Raw genomic sequence first — 19,548 nt, forward strand, 5'->3', positions numbered from 1 at the left:
ATAGTTCAAAGTGATCGAGAACAGACTGAAATAAATAGGCCCCCAATCATTCACTGACAACATAATGAGCTACAAGTGTAACTGCAAATCCATGACTTCTGGATAACCACCAGAGGGGGTGATGTGTACTGTGACCTCTCATCCCGTGTGAACATAAATAAAAACATACATCAGCCATAACATTCAAACACGTAACTGGTTATTATTTATGTTTAATTACTGTGTTGTCTATATACTTCAGAGACAAATTTAAAGAAGTTATTAAAGTCCTATTTTAATCTCCTGCACTGGCTGACATCAAGACTGACATAAAAAATAAAATTTTAATCAATAAAATGCTACGATGTGGATAAAAAGGAAACTCAAAGCCAGTGTGTCTTCAGTCTCATAGAAGCAAATCAAATTCAAAGTTCAGTAGCAGACACTTTCTACACAGGCTCCAGATTCCCACAGCAGAGGAACAATCATTCAACTTTTATTATTCCCGATGATATCGAAAATTGCTGCTGATAAAATACTGCATGTTATGTTAATTAATTGCAAAACTTAATAAAACGAACAAAAGGTGATCCACAGCAGTGAAATTAAACCCTAAGGGACTCGTATAATTCGGGCCCAGTCAGATGCACGTTCTCAGTTATACCTAAGAAGTCATTAAATGTAGTTTAGTGATTTCCACTTTCATTTCTCTCAGTGCAGAGTCTCCTCAGTCGTATGCTGCTGTCTCTGCAAACACTCTCCACTGCAAACAACCTCCTCATTGAGACGCCTCTCGTCCTGAAATAAAACCTTTGACTGCAGCTTATCGTCGCCTTAAGAAACAACATATTGTTCACGTACGTGCACAGTGGTGGGACAAACACAATGGCCGGCAGAGAGCGTCGTGCTGAGAGGGGGTGGGGGGGGGGTTTGGGAGGGTAGCGATTTTAAGCTGAGTCCACACATTTTGGAGGCGGTGAGCTAATCCGGCCGGACTTTTTAGCCTGCTATTCAGGAGGACAAGGACCCCTAGGATCTGGACTTGTCCGCACCTCAGGGGAGGGGGATTATCGAGATAGCAGGAAAGGTGGAGAGGGTGTGATGGTGGCCAGAGTGAAAATGGGTTTATTAGCAAGAGGGTGTAGATTTGTGTGTGAGGCTGTGTGTCTTTGTGAGGAGCACAAAATACTAGGTGTAGGTGTGTGTGTGCGTGTGTGTTTAGAGGGGATTCTCTCCGACCACAACCCCCAAAAATATACCCCTGAGCTCTGACAGGGTCGACTCTGGGCCTTTCAGAGCCTCCTCTCAACCAGTCCTAATTGATCTCACGCATTACTAGTCCCAAACATGGGATGGAGAGGGAGATGGCTGGCTCATTGTCTGAGGAATGAGGTCCCCTTTGCTTGTGGCTCTCCACTCCTTGTGCACGCTCACACACACACACACACAAACACACACACACACACACACACACACACACACACACACACACACACACACACACACACACACACACACACACACACACACACACACACACACACACACACACACACACACACACACACACACACACACACACACACACACACACACACACACTCCACCTCTGGCATGCCCACCCACCATTTCCTCTTCTCCCCCCCTTTCCCCTCCTCTATGCTCTCATCTCCGGCTGTGCTAATCCACCGGCCAAGTCAGGAACTCAGTTACCCATCTGGCCGAGCATGACTCAAGCTGGGAGGGGAGAGGGATGGAGGGGTGAGAGGGGAGAAGGTGGAGAAATGAGGGGGTAAGAGGGGCAGATTGGGGAAAAAGGGATGAGGGTAATACTGTGCACAGCCTGAAATGAAGGAGGAGAAACTGGGGCAGGTGTGTTTATACTAGTTACTGAGGAAAATATGAAGAGAAAGACAGAAGAACGGAGAGAATGAAAAATCTGTGACATACAAAGAGCACAGCGGGAGCTGCCAGAGTCCTACAAGCCCGATGACCTCTTCTGTAGCTCGCTAAAGAAAAAAGTATTGATCCTATTGTCTCCTTGTAGAGAAAAGGGATCATCCGTTCTAGCAGCTCTGTCGAGACTTATATCGTCTGATCCCAGTGTGCAGTGAAGTAGCCTCTAGACATGGTCTTCACCTCTGACACTGACTCCTGAGGAGCCATCTGGCTGGTTAACACTAACACACCATGTTCGTCAGCACCATCACGAGCCTGTGAGGACAGATCTTTACCCAAACAGGTTCAGAATTAATGAATACTAAAAATGTATCTGAGTATAACGTCTATGGAGCAGCATCTTTTATTTGTTTTGTTTTATTGCCCTTTTAAGTATGATGGCTTTTCTATCATTTGCTATCTTTGCACTCATATTTTGTTTTGTGATGCAACTTGCAACTCTGCGTTTGAAAAGTGCTTTAAAAAAACACTTTATTATTATTATCATCATACCCATATTTATATTATTTGTTATCTCATTGAAAGCTATTTTGCTAGATTGTTTGGAAAAAAAGCTGACGTAATGTAGCCTACACCACAAAGGAAAGTAGTACACTTGGCCTTTTCAGAGACAAACAAATGTGTAAACCTTACATGTGTGCCGACCCACAGACAGACACACACACACACACACACACACACACACACACACACACACACACACACACACACACACACACACACACACACACACACACACACACACACACACACACACACACACACACACACACACACAGTGACATTAGACACTCTACTTCTGTAATCTCAGGCTGTGTTAAAACAACATAATTTGGTTTTAACCAACAGAAATTATGTATACTGTGGTGCATTAACAGGAACAGTACAGCACTGCAGGAGGTACTACTGTATATCTCTATCAGAATGGTAAGAAAACAGCACAGGTAACAAAGGAGGACAGATTCATCAAACTGTCAAATAATGACCCAAGATCAAAAGGAGCAGCACAGTCTCTGAACTGCATGGAGCTGGTTTGTGATGAGCTGGACAGGAAGTGAAAGCAAAGCTATAAGTGCAACTACAACAGAGAAAACTGACTTAAAGTCAGTCGAGCTTCACAACATGAAGGGCAGAATCCAGGCTCGTGTTTGGGATGTTGCTCCTTCTCTCTGTATCACAGACCATGTGCAGATCTGTCGGAGCCTTCTTTCCTCCCAAACCGCTCATCACTGTCCACTGAAGGACTGAGAAGACTAAAGTGGGATTTCACCCTAGAGGGCGTCTGAAGGTAGTTGGGAGGAATGAGCACATGACGCAAGAGAAACGCTCCTATTCAGCGAGAGAGAATCAAAGCACCGGCATCAAACAGGAACCGCAAACAGCATGAGATGTGTGTGTGTGTGAAATGCACAGATGCATCACATATGCAATGACTTCAAGTATGAAGATTAAATTTGTACTCACAGACGTTACCAGTGTTGTCGAAACTGTTGAGCACTTCATTCACCCTGAGAGGACCCAGGTTATCCCTGAGGGAAACACAAATATAGACAATTATACAGCAGCAGAGAAGAATGCGTTTAGTGCTTTATATATATAAATATATATATTAATAATATGAATCACCATTGTAGTCTCATGGCTTTGTTCTAATGAGAAAGTATTTGATTTGTTGTGTATTTACGGTTCTCGAGCACACGTTGTGCCTTTACCAAACCAAACCTTTACCTCGATTACGATTAATGAACGAATCAGTTCATGATCTGAGGCCAGTCATGTGTAGAAAACATGTTATAACACTGACTTTTACCTAAATAGTCTGATGTGCTGTGGTATAATATATACTTGTGTTGCACTGTATTTGTGCCATCATGAAACTAGAGTTGTGTGTGCGTCCATTCAAGTGTGTGTGTGTGTGTGTGTGTGTGTGTGTGTGTGTACCTGAGTAAGGCACTGTACTCTGGAAAGCACACACTTCTGTACTCCACCCACTGGTCATCTGAGGTATCACTGGGGTCTTGTGTCACAAGCCTTTTCCTGCTGAAGAGGTCAAACGTGGCGAACCTGCGAACAGACGCCTGTTTGACCTCTGGACTGTCGGCCCCTGACTGACGCAGCACCTGAGGGAGGGACAGGAGTGGAGATACACGGGAGCTTGTGAATTCTGAGTTCCACAAAAAGGGCAAAACGTTTAAATCCCCTTATGAGGTCGGTGGATATTCAGAAATAACCACTTTTCCTGTTTTGGCTCTGCTACATTTCAGCTGTTTAGAGGATCAACAAATGTTATATCTTTAATTTCTGATGGAAGTGGTCTGATCTTCCCCCTGAAAGTCTGAAGCACAAAGAGTGTATTACTGTGACAGGTGGAAAAAGTGCAGAGTGTGAGTTCGACCCACTCCTGGGATCTTTCCCTCTCAGCCAAGTGTAACATCTGTCCAATGCCCATCTATGGGGAAAAAGTGAAGAGCTACTTTTCTCGTGTGTTTGAGGTTCTTGTGTAAACAGTAGGTAATGAGTTTCTGTGGCCACATGAGAGAGATAAGACTCTAACCTATGGCAAGTTTAAGGGTGGATGAAAATGGGTGTAATTCCTAAATGGTTAATGTGATATGTTTGTTAAACCTCTTGAAATAAAGGTGAAAGTCTACACACTGTATATTGTTAAATATCGGTTTAAGTTGTGAGTTAATTGATGAGTCAAAGCAGATCCTAGTTCTACTTTGTGGACAAATTAGACAGAAATAATGACAGGAAGAAAAACTGGTAACTACAGCTAAAAGTAACAGATGGACGCAGCCCTCCACTGATAACACTCACCCCCCCCCCCCCAATTTCCTGTAATACAACACAAAACTCGTCCCATTTATCCCATCCTGTCCACCGCGTGCCCTATGACTGTATACTATGTTGTACTGGGTGCTATGTTTTGAGTACTTAACATGTTGCATACTTATATGTCCTGTGATTGCGTACTTGTAGGTTCCGTCTTATTATATATTTACACCGGGGTATACATCCAAGTGCCAGAAGACAGGTCCAATGGACTTGGTTGAGATTCTTGAGATGTTTTCCTCTCTCATCCAAGAGTCTTTAAAGAAACTCAACCAAGTCCAGTTGCTCTGTTTTTAAGCCTTTGGATGTTAGAGCAACTAGCTTCATAAGTGTGTTTTATTTTTATAAATCAAATGCTAAATCCTGTACAAGACAAACCAGAACACAGCGACCTGTGCTTCTCCTACAGTGAAACATGTTGAATCCATTTGCTGACGCCTGGTTATGAGGAACAATAACTGTAATATAAATCTCTATCATCTGTAAAAACACCTTCCACGCTGTGTGTCCTCCTGGGAGGATCGTACCTGTCTGAGCAGGGTCCACCGGGCTTTGGCCACATCCCCTCCGCAGCCCTCGGTCCTGGAGGAGTCCTCGGAGCACCTGTCCCCGTTCAGCTCCATCCTTCGGGGGGAAGCCGGCTTCTTCTTCTCCTCCTCCGCACCGGTCCTGTCCCTCTCCATCGTGTCTGACCGCTTCCACACGGGGATCAACTCACCGGCTGCCCGGTGGTCACACGGGTCGGTGGCGACAGGAAGGAATGAAGCTTCAGCAGCCGGGGAATCACCGCAGGGGAACGTGTGTGGCTGTTTTCACCTGTTACCTCCACGATGAGCAGGGAGTCACGCTACTTCCGTACACTTCAGGCCTCCAAGGCAGAGCAATGGAGTGTCGAGTCTGTGGTGCAGGATTCCATTGGTGCACAGATCTATAGTGGTGGGATTCACTTCCTTACTTTACTTACAGTGTACTGTGTTTATGTATTTTATGTAAATAAAGGGATGTGAGGAGCTGTGTTGGCCTGCAGCTCTTTTAACTTTTAATTTGTATGAATGAGTTGTTGAATCTGCTCCTTTTCATTCAAGATTGGATATTTTGCGTTTGCATTTAAATTATTTTGTTTGCTCGATGAATGAAATAAACTTAGGCATTAAATAAATGTGTCAATATTGTGTATTTTATACATTTATTTACTTTATTTGAAAATGTATTTGAACATACACAAGATATTAGTTGGCAAAGTCAGTTACCAGCCAAACAAACAAGCACAAGCAAGATTAAATAAATCCACGAGAATATATAAATTAATACGATAACATCAATGGAATACACCCCTTGTCTCTCTCACAATCTCAAAGTAAACCCACTAAAGAAATAGATACATAAATGAGTAAAACAGGTGAAAAAAACAAATAAATGCCAGAAATTCAGAGTGTACATCGAAGCAAAAACAGACAACTTTACAGAAGGAGATTTATTTTTAAGTAGGTTTCCACAGTGGCTGAGAGAACTCAACTCAATGCAAATGAAAAGAAAACACATGCAAATAGAAAAAAACGACACTGGAAAGTGATGAACCTGGCTGCAGTTCAATGCTTTGTCATTTTTATTTGTAGTTATTTATAAAGCTTTAAGCATTTATATTTTGCCAACTTATGTCTGCTTATGTAAACACTGGCTGTATTTTTGTTTTTATTGTTCTTTATATTTATATTTAGAAAATTTGAAGGTTTTAATGTTCTCTGCTTTTGTTTGAAACATTTTGAATTAAACACAGGCTTATGCTTCCTACCCTTCGTTGGTGTAACATCATACATATCATGATGTTGATGAACGCTAATTGAGGGGCCCCCCTGGGAGTTTTAACTTGGGGCCCCAATAGACTCTAGCATCGCCTCTGCCTGTGCTTAGACTCTCAATCCACATGTCTGACCTCGACTGCTTGAGTCTGTCGCCGCCTTCTACGTCACCACCAGCTGCTTCACTTGCTTGGATGGAGCTTCTCTCTCCTCTCTGACAGATGCTCAGAGTCACGTAAACAACGTTAAAACCGGAAACAACGTTAAAAACAGGAACAACAGGTGGAAACACAGTGACCGCTGGTTGCGTGGGTCGTAGTGGCCGTCGTGAATCCCACATGGGGACAGTCGGCCACTTAACCCCCATGTAAACAAACGAGCCCCCCCCCCCCCCTGGTTTAGCTAGCTGGGCTAAGTGCTAACTGCTAGCTGCTAGCCGGGTGATGGCAGCCGTCTGGTCTCTTCTCGGCTCCTCGGCTCGTGTCGCTGCTCGGATTCGACCTGTGTGTAAACACATGTTTACTCGTGTGTCCTCGCAGCCACGCTACACGCGGGTAAGAGAGAGAGAGAGGAGCTGGAGTTGTGTTACCTTCCTGATAAACCTTCACCCCGACAGCGTGAGGTTCATCCATTATTCACTGAACAGGTGTAAAGGAGCCACGATGACAAGTGGAGATAAAACACCTGAGACACGTGTTTCCTCTGGATGTGGATCAGTCACCACAGGAGGAAGCTACACATATAAACACTTGTACACAGTTTTATTAAAGCTCAAACTTTATGGTTTCATGTTTCTACTATAAAGTTTGAATCCACTTTTTATTCCCTTCATAAGATATTCTAAGTTTGAATTTGTACTGATGTGAAATCAGGTGGCAGTTTATCATGCAAAAGTTTGGGCACTTTTAATTATAGTATATGTTAAAGAATTAACAATTGTGAGAATTATATTTTGTTAATTGTCTGCTCCAGAGGTTGTTTTCTACTTGATTTCACTTCAACCCACAATGAATATTAATCAATGTGAGACCCACTCACGGCACATACTGTTGTTCTTATTCCATTCATATTTTCTATATTTCTTACATAATAAGTTTTATTATCCTACATTTATTATTACTTACTGATGCCTATTTTTGACTCTTGCTGCAAACTTCCCCATTTGGCACTAATACAGGATTATCTTATCGTATCTCATCGTCATCATTGAGATGATCATTTAGATTTGCACCTAAATCCTTTGCTCAGATCTCTGGTTACTTATAACATAAGAGAAGCATCACATTAAATATACTGCAATATGAGGAAGGAACACTGTCACTCTTTATTACAGGGATATAAAAAAAATGCTGACAAACTGGTAAACCGACTTGTTAAAAAGTTCTACAGTTCAATGTCATAGGTCAATGTCCATCCTCTGCGACTGGAGACAATAACCTTTATTGACACAGCAATGCCCCTCAAAGCTGGAAGTTTCAAGAAGTCCTTCCTTAATTTAAAATGCTGTTTTATTTCAGGAGAATTCCACCTCCCCAGCTGAAGGTCTCAGTTCTGGACTTGAGACGTACAAGGTCCTGCAGAAATATTTCAACAAGAGACTGAGGGCAATGTACCGGAGGATCTCCAGCACAACTGATCACTCAGTGGTAGGAACTGTAATGATGATATATTAATTATGTATTCCTGCATAGACACAATGATATATTGTCCCTCATATGAGCACAAACATTCATCCTTATAACATACAATACTCCTAATTTCTGTGTGGGGTCGAGCAAGAGCTGGAAAATTCAAGTGACTTTCATTCAGAAATATTTTACTTCAGGTGAATTCCATATTGTTTTTGTTAGAATCCACTGTGATCTCTCTTTCCACAGGTCTGTGGCCACCATCATGTGTATTTCATTGAAGGCGATGGCATCTACAGGATGGACAACAGGCAGAGTAAGACATGATGAATGTAGCGAGACAGTGTTCACTAATCACCCTAATGCTATATTTGCAGGTTTAGTGTCATTCCCACTTTTGTGAATGACTCTGTTTCCTCTCCCTGTTCATAGGAGACCTGGAGCCGGAGCAGGTGCTAAATGTAGGACAAGTCTCTGGAGGAGAGGAGGAGAGGGGATCTAAGAATGGAGAGAGGAAGCAGACGTTTCAGTGGATCGTCCAGAGAGTACGTTTATCCCCACAGGAGAAGCATCTCGCTGCCACGTTAAGAGCGGCTCATAGAGAGGAGCTGAGGTGAATCACACACAACAGCATTAAACCTACAAAACACACTTTATATGGCAGCACTGTTTTTTTGTTTTGCTTGTGTAAATTGAATCTTTTGAAGTTGGTGAATTTAAAAGCAGATGTTTGTTCTGTGAATTTCCAGATGTGTGGTTGTGAAGCTAAAGAGGGAAATGACCACTTCTTTGGATCCTTTACACGTCTTAACAACACTGGACAAAGTTTTCAGCTGTGGTTTGTTTTAAATGGATGCATTTAAGAACAAAATTCACTGAGAAGAGCGATGTTAGTGCACAGGCTAAAGAAAAAGTATATTCTCTGTGTGGGTACAGAATGGGCCACAGATGAGATCCTGTTCTTCACGACTCTGGAGGACCTGCGCTGCAGCAGAGTATCTCGTCTGGACCTGATCCCCGGTAGAAGCAGGATAACGTCTGTGTATGAGGAGACACGGCCTGAGTAAGTGCAAGTGATGTTTCATCCAAGCCGTCTCGGCCCCAACACCGTCTGTAACTGAAACACTGCACCCCCACCCCACCCCCAGTGTGTTTGTGGAGGTCGCCCTTTCCAGAGACCGACAGTTACTGAGCATCAACTGTAACAGCAGGACCGGTTCAGAGGTGCTGCTGGTCGATACCACAACAACCAGCGTGGAGCCTCTCCTGGTTCAGCCTCGGCAGCCGGACCTCTTGTACCACGTGGAGCACTGGAGGAGGACGCTGATCATACTGGCCAATACAGGACCTGGACAGGAGTATCAGGTAAAAAAAGTGGTTGGAATAAGACATATTCAGAAATATTGAGATTTAAATCCTAGATTTATTCTTCTTTGCTCACTAGGTGGTACAAGCTCCACTCTCCAACCCCTCCATGGTGTCCTGGGTCTCACTGTTTGCCCCGTCTTCTGGCTCTGCAGTCAAAGACATGGACGTGGTTGGAGACCACTGTGTGTTGACTGTAAGAACTCCGACCAATGAGCTCGTCCTGACTGTGATCCCGCTGACTCACCCTGAGAAAGCCTACACTGTGCCGGTCAGTGTGTCAGAAAGCTCTTTGCATTTCTTGCCGACTTCCTTCCTTGTTTTCCATTTTATACTGTCATATGTCTACACTCGTTCCCCAGCTCCCTACCTGGGCTTGCGCCATTGAAACCCAGAGACCAGGCTTGGCAGACCAATGCAAAGTGTTAGAACTCCTCATTTCCTCTCCAGTCCACCCAGCGGTGCCCTACTGTCTGTACCCAGAGGACGGGCTCCTTCTATCAGACACTGAGGATGGATCCGTCCGAGAGAACCAGGATGATTATACCACCGCACGTTTAGAGGCCTGCAGCCAAGTGAGAAGACACATGCATGTATCAAGACTCGAGTGTCCACTGATAAAGCTCTTTTCGCAACTCCCCAGAAGTGTGGGGAGTTCACACATAAACCTGACAGAAAGGAAGTGATGACATTTGCAAACTAGGGATCATTTAACACTTGGCATCATCCCAGTTTGCAGACTGTCTCCTGCCTCTCCTCTGCAGGACGGTGCCCTGGTGCCAGTCACACTCTTCCATGCCGGACCTGTGGAAGGTCTGAGACTGGCGCCACTGCTGGCTCATGTCTACGGAGCTTATGGCAGAGATCTGCACATGGACTTCTGCCCAGAGAAGAGGCTTCTGCTGGAGCAGGGCTGGGCTCTGGCCTACTGCCACATCAGGTAACCTATCATCCCCACTGCAGCAGCCTCAAACTTACTCAGCAGTTTGTTTGCTGATGAGAACGTATCTAACTATGTGTGGAAATTCAAACTTTGTTGTAAAAGTGAGCCGGTTCTTTCCCTCCTCCTCAGAGGTGGAGGAGAGAAGGGTCTGTCCTGGCAAAGACAAGCTTGTGAGGAGAAGAAGCTGAAAGGAGTGGAGGATCTTCACGCCTGTCTCCAACACCTCTTCTCCTCAGGAGTCTCCTCACCCTCACTCACTGCCCTCACAGCCTGCAGTGCTGGGGCGGTGCCGGTGGGGGCGCTGTGCAATAGACACCCACATATGATACGGGCCGTCACCATGCAGGTAAAATGTTCAAATGTGTTTCACTTTTAGCGTTATTTTGTGTCCAAAGAACAAGTGTATCGGGGACAGTGTCTTCCTCCAGAGATTAATCAGTTTACAAGGGTTAAATACATATTCTGACTTAAAAGAGAAATACTGAGATTCTACTCATTCATCGGAACATGGTGCCTCACCAAATGAAATCTCTCTTCCTGTTTCCAGGCTCCTTTCCTGGATGTGTTGGGGACGATGGAGGATCCCAGCCTGCCTCTAACTTTGGAGGACAGAGAAGAATGGGGGGACCCGATAGGAAACCCCAAACACAGACTGAGCATCTCCTCCTACTGTCCCCTTCACAACATCACTCCTCAGGTACGAGGAGGGGAGATCGAGAAGTTAAAAAATGGGGCTGTAGTTTTTGGTGCTTGGTAGTTTGATACCTTCTTTTTGCTTTCTGAAAATCACTCTCTAATTATATCTACGCTGCATTGTAAAGTGTCCTGTAAATCCAGAGAACAGACTATGCTGAAATCCCATTTGAAATTCCCGTGGCCCACAGCCTGAATATGAATAGCACTGGGTCAATTAATGGTTTCCAGGCTTTCTCTGAAATCTGTCCAACATAAGCTGAGGAGCTCTGCTTGTTTAGTGCTGTGTCTTACTGACAGATCATTTCAACTGGAAATATGCATAAGCCTCAGAAATGTTGTTTTAGGGGACACTGAGGACCACTGTGTAACTTGTTTATCCATCTCTGTGTGTGTGTGTGTGATAGTGCTATCCATCAATGCTGCTGACAGCCTACAGCAGCGATGCCAGGGTTCCTTTGGCAGGTGTCCTGAAATACACTGAGCAGCTAAGGAAAGTCATCCACACTCACTTCACCACAGATCCACAGTCAGGTACATAAAAGCAAAAAAAAACACACTCACACATCAGCCCCTTTCAGACATGAGCTCTGAAGAGTGTTAGCAGAATAAGTGGACTTTCTCCGGACTTTCACACATGTTTAATGCAGCAGGAGATTCTCACGTTCATGTCAACAAAGAAATCTCCAAAACACTCCGGTGAGGGTGGTGCAGCGTGTAGAAGGGAGGATGTCCCGGATAAATAACACTGCTGGGATCACTGGTGTCGGCCTTAGTCACTAATAACTCGATTCTCGTCGTCTTGTCAAGATGATATCTTCATTTCCATCTTCTACATGTATGACATCTCTCTTTCATCCTGTAGATGCCATCACCTTCAATGAGTGCATCATTCTGTGGACGCATTCCAGAATAGATTCCCACTCGTTCCACTTTCTATTGGGTGTATTTCTGCTTCCCATAGGTTTTAACAGTTCAGGGTCGACTCCCAGTGGAAGTGTCAGTGTGCACGTCTTGAGAGGCAGCAGCAGATGTGTAGCTGTCCGTCTTGGGGGGGGGGGGGGGTGTTATCAGAGTTTTAAGTTCATGACCAAAGTGTGGCAAAGGTCACCTTGTAGTGGAGCATGTGTGTCAGCTAATTGCTCTCATTTCCCTATAGACAGGCTCTCTCTCCCTCTCACTCATAATCTGCCTTCACCACATTGGTGGTACTCCGCTTTACACCCCTCTCTCTCTCTGCACACATTATCTCTCACTTTTTCTGTTGTTCATACACACATACGCCGGCCAGCTTAAGTGGCTCTGTGTGTATGTGTGTGTATATATGTCTCCCTAATCTGTCTCTCTGTTCTCCGGAGTCTTTGATAAAGTGCTGATGGCATAGACACACGCAGGCGGGTGGGCAGGCCCATTAGCATGGTAAAGAGATAGTGTATCAGAGCGAGAGATTAGACGCCACAGACTGGGAGCTGTCAAGGTCAAGACCGCACTTGTGAAACAGCCAGTACCACAGAGACGGGGGGGAGGGATAATGTGAGGGAGGCAAGAGAGGAGGGAGCTCAGTATCAGATGGGAGCAAGCAGGAATGAAAGGAGAGTCGGGAGCAAGAGAGGGAGATAAGATTTGGGGCAACCGGACAGAGAGAGAAGGGCAGCAGAGAAAAAAGACAGAATAAGAAGATGAATGTCCTGGAGGAAGTTTTAAAGATAAGAGATCTTTTCTTTGACCTTTGGCCCCCGATCCTCCTCCTTCTTTCAGGATGTGAACCAGCACCAAACATCGTTCTGAATATCCAACCCGGAGCAAATCACCTCGGCCCAGACGACTTTGAGCTGATGCTGGAGGAGGTAATTAAATTCTCAAGATCCAGATTTGATTTGGATCTGCACCAAACTGCACACACTCAGAAATATCAGTCGCCTAAACATGGCTGAGATTTTTTTTTCATCAAGATCCATGAATTGTTCTTTGAGAAATCAATTAAAATGTAAATAAGCCCTTTATCACGATGTTAAAGAAAGTGGGGAAACAATGGTTGGATCTGCCTCCTGATCTGGATCCACACCAACATTGAATGGGTTCTTTCCTGACCAATAAAAAATCCTTGCACTAAATGTTATGGTAATCCATCCAGTTGTTTTTGCATAATCCTGCTAACAAACAGCAGTGAAAACATAACCTCCTCTGTGGAGGTAATACTGCAAATTAGACACAATCAGCTCTTTTTGATTTATTTTCGGACCTCTCTTCTCTCCCCAACACAGGAGGCCCTCAATCTAGCATTTCTATACAAAGAGCTCGGCCTCGAGCTGCCGCGACGCAAGAGGAAGAAGTCGTGAGGCTTTCGAGAGGCAGTCAGGAATCAATATGAACTTTTTGAGAAAGAAAAGACAGAGATGGTGATTGTATCTGTTGCGGTTCCTTTTAATTCTCTGACATACATCCCTTACAGAGGAGACACCAAAGAAACATCTTGATTTCTACTGTGAAACTATAATAACTGAACACCAGTGTCCATTCATGTTAGCATTTATAAAGTATGTCCATGGCTCCTAAATAACAGGCCTTCTCTGAGACGTAGCACTGCTTGGGATGGTTGGGATTAAACCGAGTGGGTGCGGAGAACTGAATCACCAAACCCTCCCCGACCTCCGTCAGGATACCAGACTTCTGAAACACTTTCCCATCGCTGACACCGTTCGTGCTCATCAGCACCGTCAGCTGCTCCGGCAGCTCCCCAACAGACGAGAGGTCCGTGACGGCAGATTCTTTGCCAAAGTTAAGGACCATGAGGAAAGCTCGGTGTAGCCCGTCGAGCTCCCTGAGGTAAGAGAAGACGCTGGCGTCAGCGTGGACGAAGCAGAACCAGCCGCGGTGAAGCGGCAGCTCCGACTGACGCAGCGTGTTCAGGAAACGGTACTGAGACATAACGGAGCGGCCATCTTTTTTCTGGACCTAGAGGAGAGAGAGTGGCCGTATTTTAAAGTAAGAAACACAAGCAGCCTCTGGCCAGATGTTCCTCCAAAGTCGAACAGAACTGAAAGATCTCTGTACCTCCACATTCACGCTTGTGAAATCCGGGTGAACCGGCAGCCAGGTGGCGTTGGTTTTGTTGTTGAAGCCTGCGTTCGTGTGAGCACTCCACTGCATGGGGGATCGCTGGGGGTCCCGACTGGCACTCTGCAGGGACAACGTTAAGTTTGACTTGAGCACAGACACTTCAACATATACACAAGTATGTACAGTTTCCATTCCACTACATAGTGCTGTCAAAATGCAACAAACTGGAAGTAAATCCTGCCTTAATAAATGTTTGTCTATTTTCATTGTTGACACACATCTTGATCTGTTGTGTTGTTGTTATTATTGTGCAGCAAGTGATGCGTCAGTGTCTATTGCATCGTCTGAATCGCTTGTTAGTGTGTGCAGTGTACTGACTGAGTTGTATTTGCCAGCGGGATCTTGTATCTCACTGTCCGTGACATTAATGTTCTCCATGCCGATCTCCTCTCCGTAGTAGGTGGTGGGGGTGCCGGGGAGGGTCAGCAGCAGCATGTTGATGACCCGGACGTAGGTCTGACCGGCGCTGGTGGCGATCCGAGGCTTGTCGTGGTTTCCCACCTGGAAACAGAGGGAGTTAGAGAGGTGCAAAGGAAAAGTGAAACAAGCGACGGTTAATTTAAAGATGCCAGAGAACAAGTAGATAAACAGCGACTCACCACCCAGTTGGCCCATCGTCCAGTGGGCATGTTGGTCATCCAGAGCTGGACCAGCTGTTGAACCCACAAGCCGCTGGTGTTGTGAGGCAGGTCCAGCAGGTAGAAGTTGAAGGGGAAATCACTTTCTTTCACCTGCGAGGTGCCGTAGTACATCATGGTCTTGTCCACCTCCTGGTAATCGTACGACTCGGTCACCATGAACCTGGAGGCAGCAAGAACGTCTGATAACATTCAAACTGACCCACAGTCAAGCATGGAAACTTAAACATTACTTTTTATTAAATAGATTTACTGACCAAATACTATAATAAAAAGGTCTTGTAGTGTTTTAGATAATCTCAATCATTACCATATACTTCACATACCTGTATCTGCCAGGCTCACGGCTGTAAACGTCCATCTGTGCCCTCCAGTCCCTCAGGAGGTCGTGCAGCCCCACCTGACTGGTGGTGTAGTCGTGGTAAAGGTCCCACTCTGAGGTCACCGCCTCCTGGAGAGGAAGGAACATGAAGAAATATTATAATTTGAATATTATTGTCAGGTTTTACATTTAGTTTCTGCAGAGAAGTAGTGTTTCATTCCCAGTAGAGTTTCCTCCCTGAGATCATCAACTCCAGTGCATTAGTGGAGCTCAATGGTATTTTCCTCAGCCAACTCGGAGTTAGTGGGAGCTGGACTGTAAATGCATTTCTTTGTCCTTTCTTATGCCAGAACTCAGGGAGCAGCGGCAGGACAGGTAGTTGGGAAATCAGTGGACACCAGATACAGAGAGAAGAGGCCAAGTGGTAACAGACTCACGGGTTCAGTGATCCAGGAGTAATGTCGTATGCAAGAAATATTACGAGTTTTATTAAAATAAAGTTAAAATAAATCATTATGGGAAAAGATAAACACACTCCTAGATATCAGTTCTCTAAGTTGTAATTTGTTCAAGATCCCTGAATGAATCCCTGGAAAAATGTTTAAAATGGTGAAAAATCTCACATTAAAGATATTGGAATCACGTTCCTGGATCTGTCCCCTCATCCAGATCCAGACAGGGGTGGAAACATAACTTGCTTGGCAGAGGACATAATTATGAGGGAACCAACTCAGGGGCTGCTTCAGTCTCTAAAGCCCGATTTGAGGTTAAAAAATGTTAACACCCAATGTGAGTGAATTGTGTGTCGGGGGAACTCAACCACAACACAACACACAAATTCCGGTCAGAAAAGACCAGGCCACGAATCTATTCATGCACTTAACCACTGATGCAGCAGAGTAGACCAGTGAGGTGACGTTCTGCCATGTGAACAAACCGTTTATCAAACTGCCTGTAAAATACACTATGTGTTTAAAGCTTCGGTCGGCAGTAAACCACTGAAGCAATAATGATAACACAGAAAGTTGCTTAGTTATGAACACGGCCTTGAAAAGCTCAATAAACCCATATCGTACATGTGACTATATATATTGCAGTGTTGTTTAAATGCACAAGAGTCTGTGGAACAACTTGTTTTGTTGAAACTTCGCTGCCAAACACAGCTTTGTGTGTTTAATTCTTTAAAGAAAAGGCCATGTTGGATGTTGGTGCTGCAGCAGCGAGTTCACCTCTGAGTCAACACTGAGCAGACGGGTCAGTCTCAGTGTTATTCTGCAGGAGGAAGTAAATCCCAGTGACTCGCCAATCCAACCAAATATGCGTATTTTCTACTAATCTTTCCTCTGGGAGAAATAACTTCATTCCCCTGGGAACAAAACCTCTCACTCAGCTTAACTCTGAACGGGTCGTGAACTCCTTTGAGTTCAGAGAATGGTATTTTGTCCAGAGGAGCAGCAGATGACGATGATGACTGATAACGTGGAGCACGGTGCGAGTTCTCCCACTCAACAGTTTGTTCCTCCAGCTCCACTGGAGACGCCTCTACTTCTATTCCTCACACTGATAAAAATCTGGACTCTGACATGTCAGGTGACGTATAATTCAATAACGTAAAATCATAACAGAACCATGTAACTGAACGTCGCAGCAGAGAGGGCTCACTAAGCCGAACCTTGACCCACTGAGGTCGGAGGAAGCAAAGCTGTCAGGTGATGGGAGCCTGGTGGACTGTTGGTTAAACTACAGCTCAGCCTTACAAGAGGTGAAATGTGTTTGGGAGCTGAGTAACACCTGCTCTTCCATTCAAGATGGATCCATTTCCACTGGCAGATCACAGAGAAACCATGTTGGGTCAACATGAGGACAAAGAGCAGCTCAATCTGAGCAACACTTACAGGAGCTTTTTCTGGGTCCACCTGTGGCTCATCCCTCAGGTGAGCCGCCTCCAGGATGTGCTTCACTGCGTCCATCCGGAACCCGTCCACTCCTTTCCCCAACCAGAAATGAATAATATCCTGAGATAAAACGACAAATACAGATCCATTCAAAAACAGTGTGTCCACAGTAAAACGGAGACTCTTTCTCCTATCACAAAAAGATTGTTTACACAATAAGTTACTGTGTCATTTGCTGTGTAGAATTTGTTGAAAACACCCAGGGGTTAACAGGGCGGGGGGGGGGGGTTAATGTGTAATCGGTTACCTAACAAAACACAGATTACACCTGATGTGTGAATACAGCAGTGATTGGTGCACAGTGGAGGAGGCAACAGAGATATGAGTGTGAGATACAACATCTGAATCACAGATAAACGAAGGGAGGAGTCAGCAGCCGTGTGTGTCTGTGTGTGTATGTGTGTGTGTGTGTTATCTTACGACGATCTCCTGGCGGACATGTGTGTTTCTGAAGTTCAGGTCCGGTTGCTCCTTGAGGAACTGGTGCAGGTAACATTGTCCTCTGACGTCATCGTAAGTCCACGACGAGTTCCCGAAAATGCTCACCTGAGAGAAACAGCAGGATGGAGAATTGTTGTCGTTAAGAAACTACACAAACACGTGAAAACTTTCTCCACAAACTCCTGTGATCTGCAGATACCGACCCAGTTATTCGGTCTTGGTGACGTCTCGTTGCAGTCAGTCCAGACGTAATAATCCTCGTAGTGAGGATCTCTGGTCCGGCTCAAGTTAAACCAGCGGTGTTTGTCACTGGTGTGATTGGGAATGAAATCCATGATCAGCTTCAAACCTGGTGGAAGCAGAGAGAGAAAAGAGTCAAAGGTATTCACTTCAACCCAACCAGGTGACCCCTGAGAGAAGACGTGAAGGGGTCCATCCTGACCACCTCCACCTCCAGCTCCACACCTTTGTTGTGCATCTCAGCCAGCAGCTCCTCAAAGTCCTGCATGGTTCCGAAGAGGGGGTCAATGGCTCGGAAGTCTTCCACGTCATAGCCAAAGTCTTTCATGGGGGAGCGGTAGAAGGGACTGATCCAAACCGACTTGATGTTCAGGAACTCAAAGTGATCCAGCTGCTCCTGAATTCCTGTCGGAGCAGAGACACCACAGTGACAGTGACGAGGCTGAAAATACCTCGACTCCAGAGACCAGCTGCTGATACTCGACAGCAGAGTTAACGTGGATATATTTAAAAACAGTTGGTGTTTGGTGTGGCTGCATTTTTGAACTATGCTGCTAACCATACTATAATGTAAGCGTTTTGAAAGTTTTCCTTTTGAAATTGCTCTTCTAAAAACACAGCAATTTTCTATGATGTAGCTTTAAATGAAAATTTAATTAAAAGTTTTTGCTCTTCATCAGAGTAAACAGTCAAATATATCCAAAAAATCAACTTGAAATATCCACACTAAACAAAATGATCATCTCTTTAATCGATAACCTGCTAATGCAAAGTATTTCTCTCTGAAATTTGAAATATAATAGATTACAAGTAGATTAAAGTCATAATTTGTAATTATGCCAGTTAGTGTAAAGTAATGAAGTACATTTACTACAGTACTGTACTCTGCACTGGCAGTAGTGTTTACCAACAACCCTCAGCCCTACGTAGTGTTCTCTGTGGGGGGGCACTTTACCTTTGAGGTCTCCCACCCCATCACCGTCCGAGTCCCTGAAGGAGCGGGGGTAGACCTGGTACACCGGGGACACCTGCCACCAGCTCAGGCAACGGGGAGACAGAGCGATCACTGTGATGGTGAGAGCCACCAGGGCCAGGGTGCAGGCCACGATCAGCCAGAACAGGACCTCCCGGGGCACCCGGTACCGGGCCTGGGAGGAGTACAGCAGCAGCACCTCCTTGGGCATCCCGGCGTAAGGCTTCAGCTGCGTGTACTCCTCCACAGCCGGCTCCAGCTTCACCGAGCTGGAGTCCTGCTGCTTCTCCTCCGGGAGAGGGGGGCTGGTCCCTGAGCCGGACCCCACACCGGCCACATCCTGGAAGTCAGGGTCTATGGTGTAGTTCAACAGCACCATGCCGGTGCTCTGCTTCTTAGAACTCATCTCCTTTATTTAAGAATGGAACAAATCCTGTGCTGGTTTAGATCCACTTCACCTCAGACTGAGAGAATCGGAGTCACATGAAGTTCTAAGTGCTCTGAGAGGGTCAGAGTATCTCTCTCTCTCTCTCTCTCTCTCTCTCTCTCTCTCTCTCTCTCTCTCTCTCTCTCTCTCTCTCTCTCTCTCTCTCTCTCTCTCTCTCTCTCTCTCTCTCTCTCTCTCTCTCTCTCTCTCTCTCTCTCTCTCTCTCTCTCT

General features: G+C 45.2%; 3 protein-coding genes across 4 annotated transcripts in view; 1 reads left to right on the plus strand and 2 right to left on the minus strand.

The window, feature by feature from the left end:
* The window catches only part of camkmt (calmodulin-lysine N-methyltransferase), a 97,457-nt gene extending 91,874 nt beyond the window's left edge, over nucleotides 1-5,583 (minus strand). Inside the window, exons 1-3 of the mRNA XM_061087393.1 lie at nucleotides 5,301-5,583; nucleotides 3,880-4,058; nucleotides 3,403-3,467 (exon numbers count right to left, since the gene is read on the minus strand). Of these exons, the coding sequence (XP_060943376.1) occupies nucleotides 3,403-3,467; nucleotides 3,880-4,058; nucleotides 5,301-5,456 (400 nt within the window). The 5' untranslated portion in view covers nucleotides 5,457-5,583. The remainder of the gene's footprint in view (nucleotides 1-3,402; nucleotides 3,468-3,879; nucleotides 4,059-5,300) is intronic.
* A 1,430-nt stretch (nucleotides 5,584-7,013) lies between these two features.
* Nucleotides 7,014-14,546, plus strand: prepl (prolyl endopeptidase like). 2 transcript variants are annotated; one of them, XM_061087702.1, is made up of 15 exons: nucleotides 7,014-7,126; nucleotides 8,090-8,218; nucleotides 8,450-8,516; nucleotides 8,633-8,813; nucleotides 8,950-9,038; nucleotides 9,137-9,263; nucleotides 9,349-9,565; nucleotides 9,645-9,836; nucleotides 9,928-10,140; nucleotides 10,330-10,505; nucleotides 10,638-10,854; nucleotides 11,056-11,205; nucleotides 11,609-11,735; nucleotides 12,960-13,048; nucleotides 13,466-14,546. In XM_061087702.1, exons 1-15 carry the CDS (start codon nucleotides 7,016-7,018, stop codon nucleotides 13,538-13,540), a joined length of 2,160 nt encoding a protein of 719 aa, XP_060943685.1. In that variant the 5' UTR covers nucleotides 7,014-7,015; the 3' UTR covers nucleotides 13,541-14,546. The 2 variants fall into 2 exon arrangements, with proteins under 2 accessions (XP_060943685.1, XP_060943684.1); XM_061087701.1 differs by lacking the exon at nucleotides 13,466-14,546 and having other exon boundaries at nucleotides 12,960-13,315.
* slc3a1 (solute carrier family 3 member 1) lies at nucleotides 13,612-19,399 on the minus strand. Its single transcript, XM_061087703.1, has 10 exons — nucleotides 18,873-19,399; nucleotides 18,143-18,322; nucleotides 17,881-18,026; nucleotides 17,657-17,782; nucleotides 17,177-17,296; nucleotides 15,286-15,410; nucleotides 14,921-15,122; nucleotides 14,640-14,822; nucleotides 14,256-14,381; nucleotides 13,612-14,156 (listed from the first exon to the last, which is right to left on the minus strand). The coding sequence occupies exons 1-10, from the start codon at nucleotides 19,294-19,296 to the stop codon at nucleotides 13,725-13,727; spliced, it is 2,064 nt and encodes a 687-aa protein (XP_060943686.1). The 5' UTR covers nucleotides 19,297-19,399; the 3' UTR covers nucleotides 13,612-13,724.
* Between the last annotated feature and the right edge of the window lie 149 nt (nucleotides 19,400-19,548).

The sequence above is a fragment of the Limanda limanda genome, chromosome 15 (assembly GCF_963576545.1).
Source record: "Limanda limanda chromosome 15, fLimLim1.1, whole genome shotgun sequence".
Taxonomy (NCBI): Eukaryota; Metazoa; Chordata; class Actinopteri; order Pleuronectiformes; family Pleuronectidae; genus Limanda; species Limanda limanda.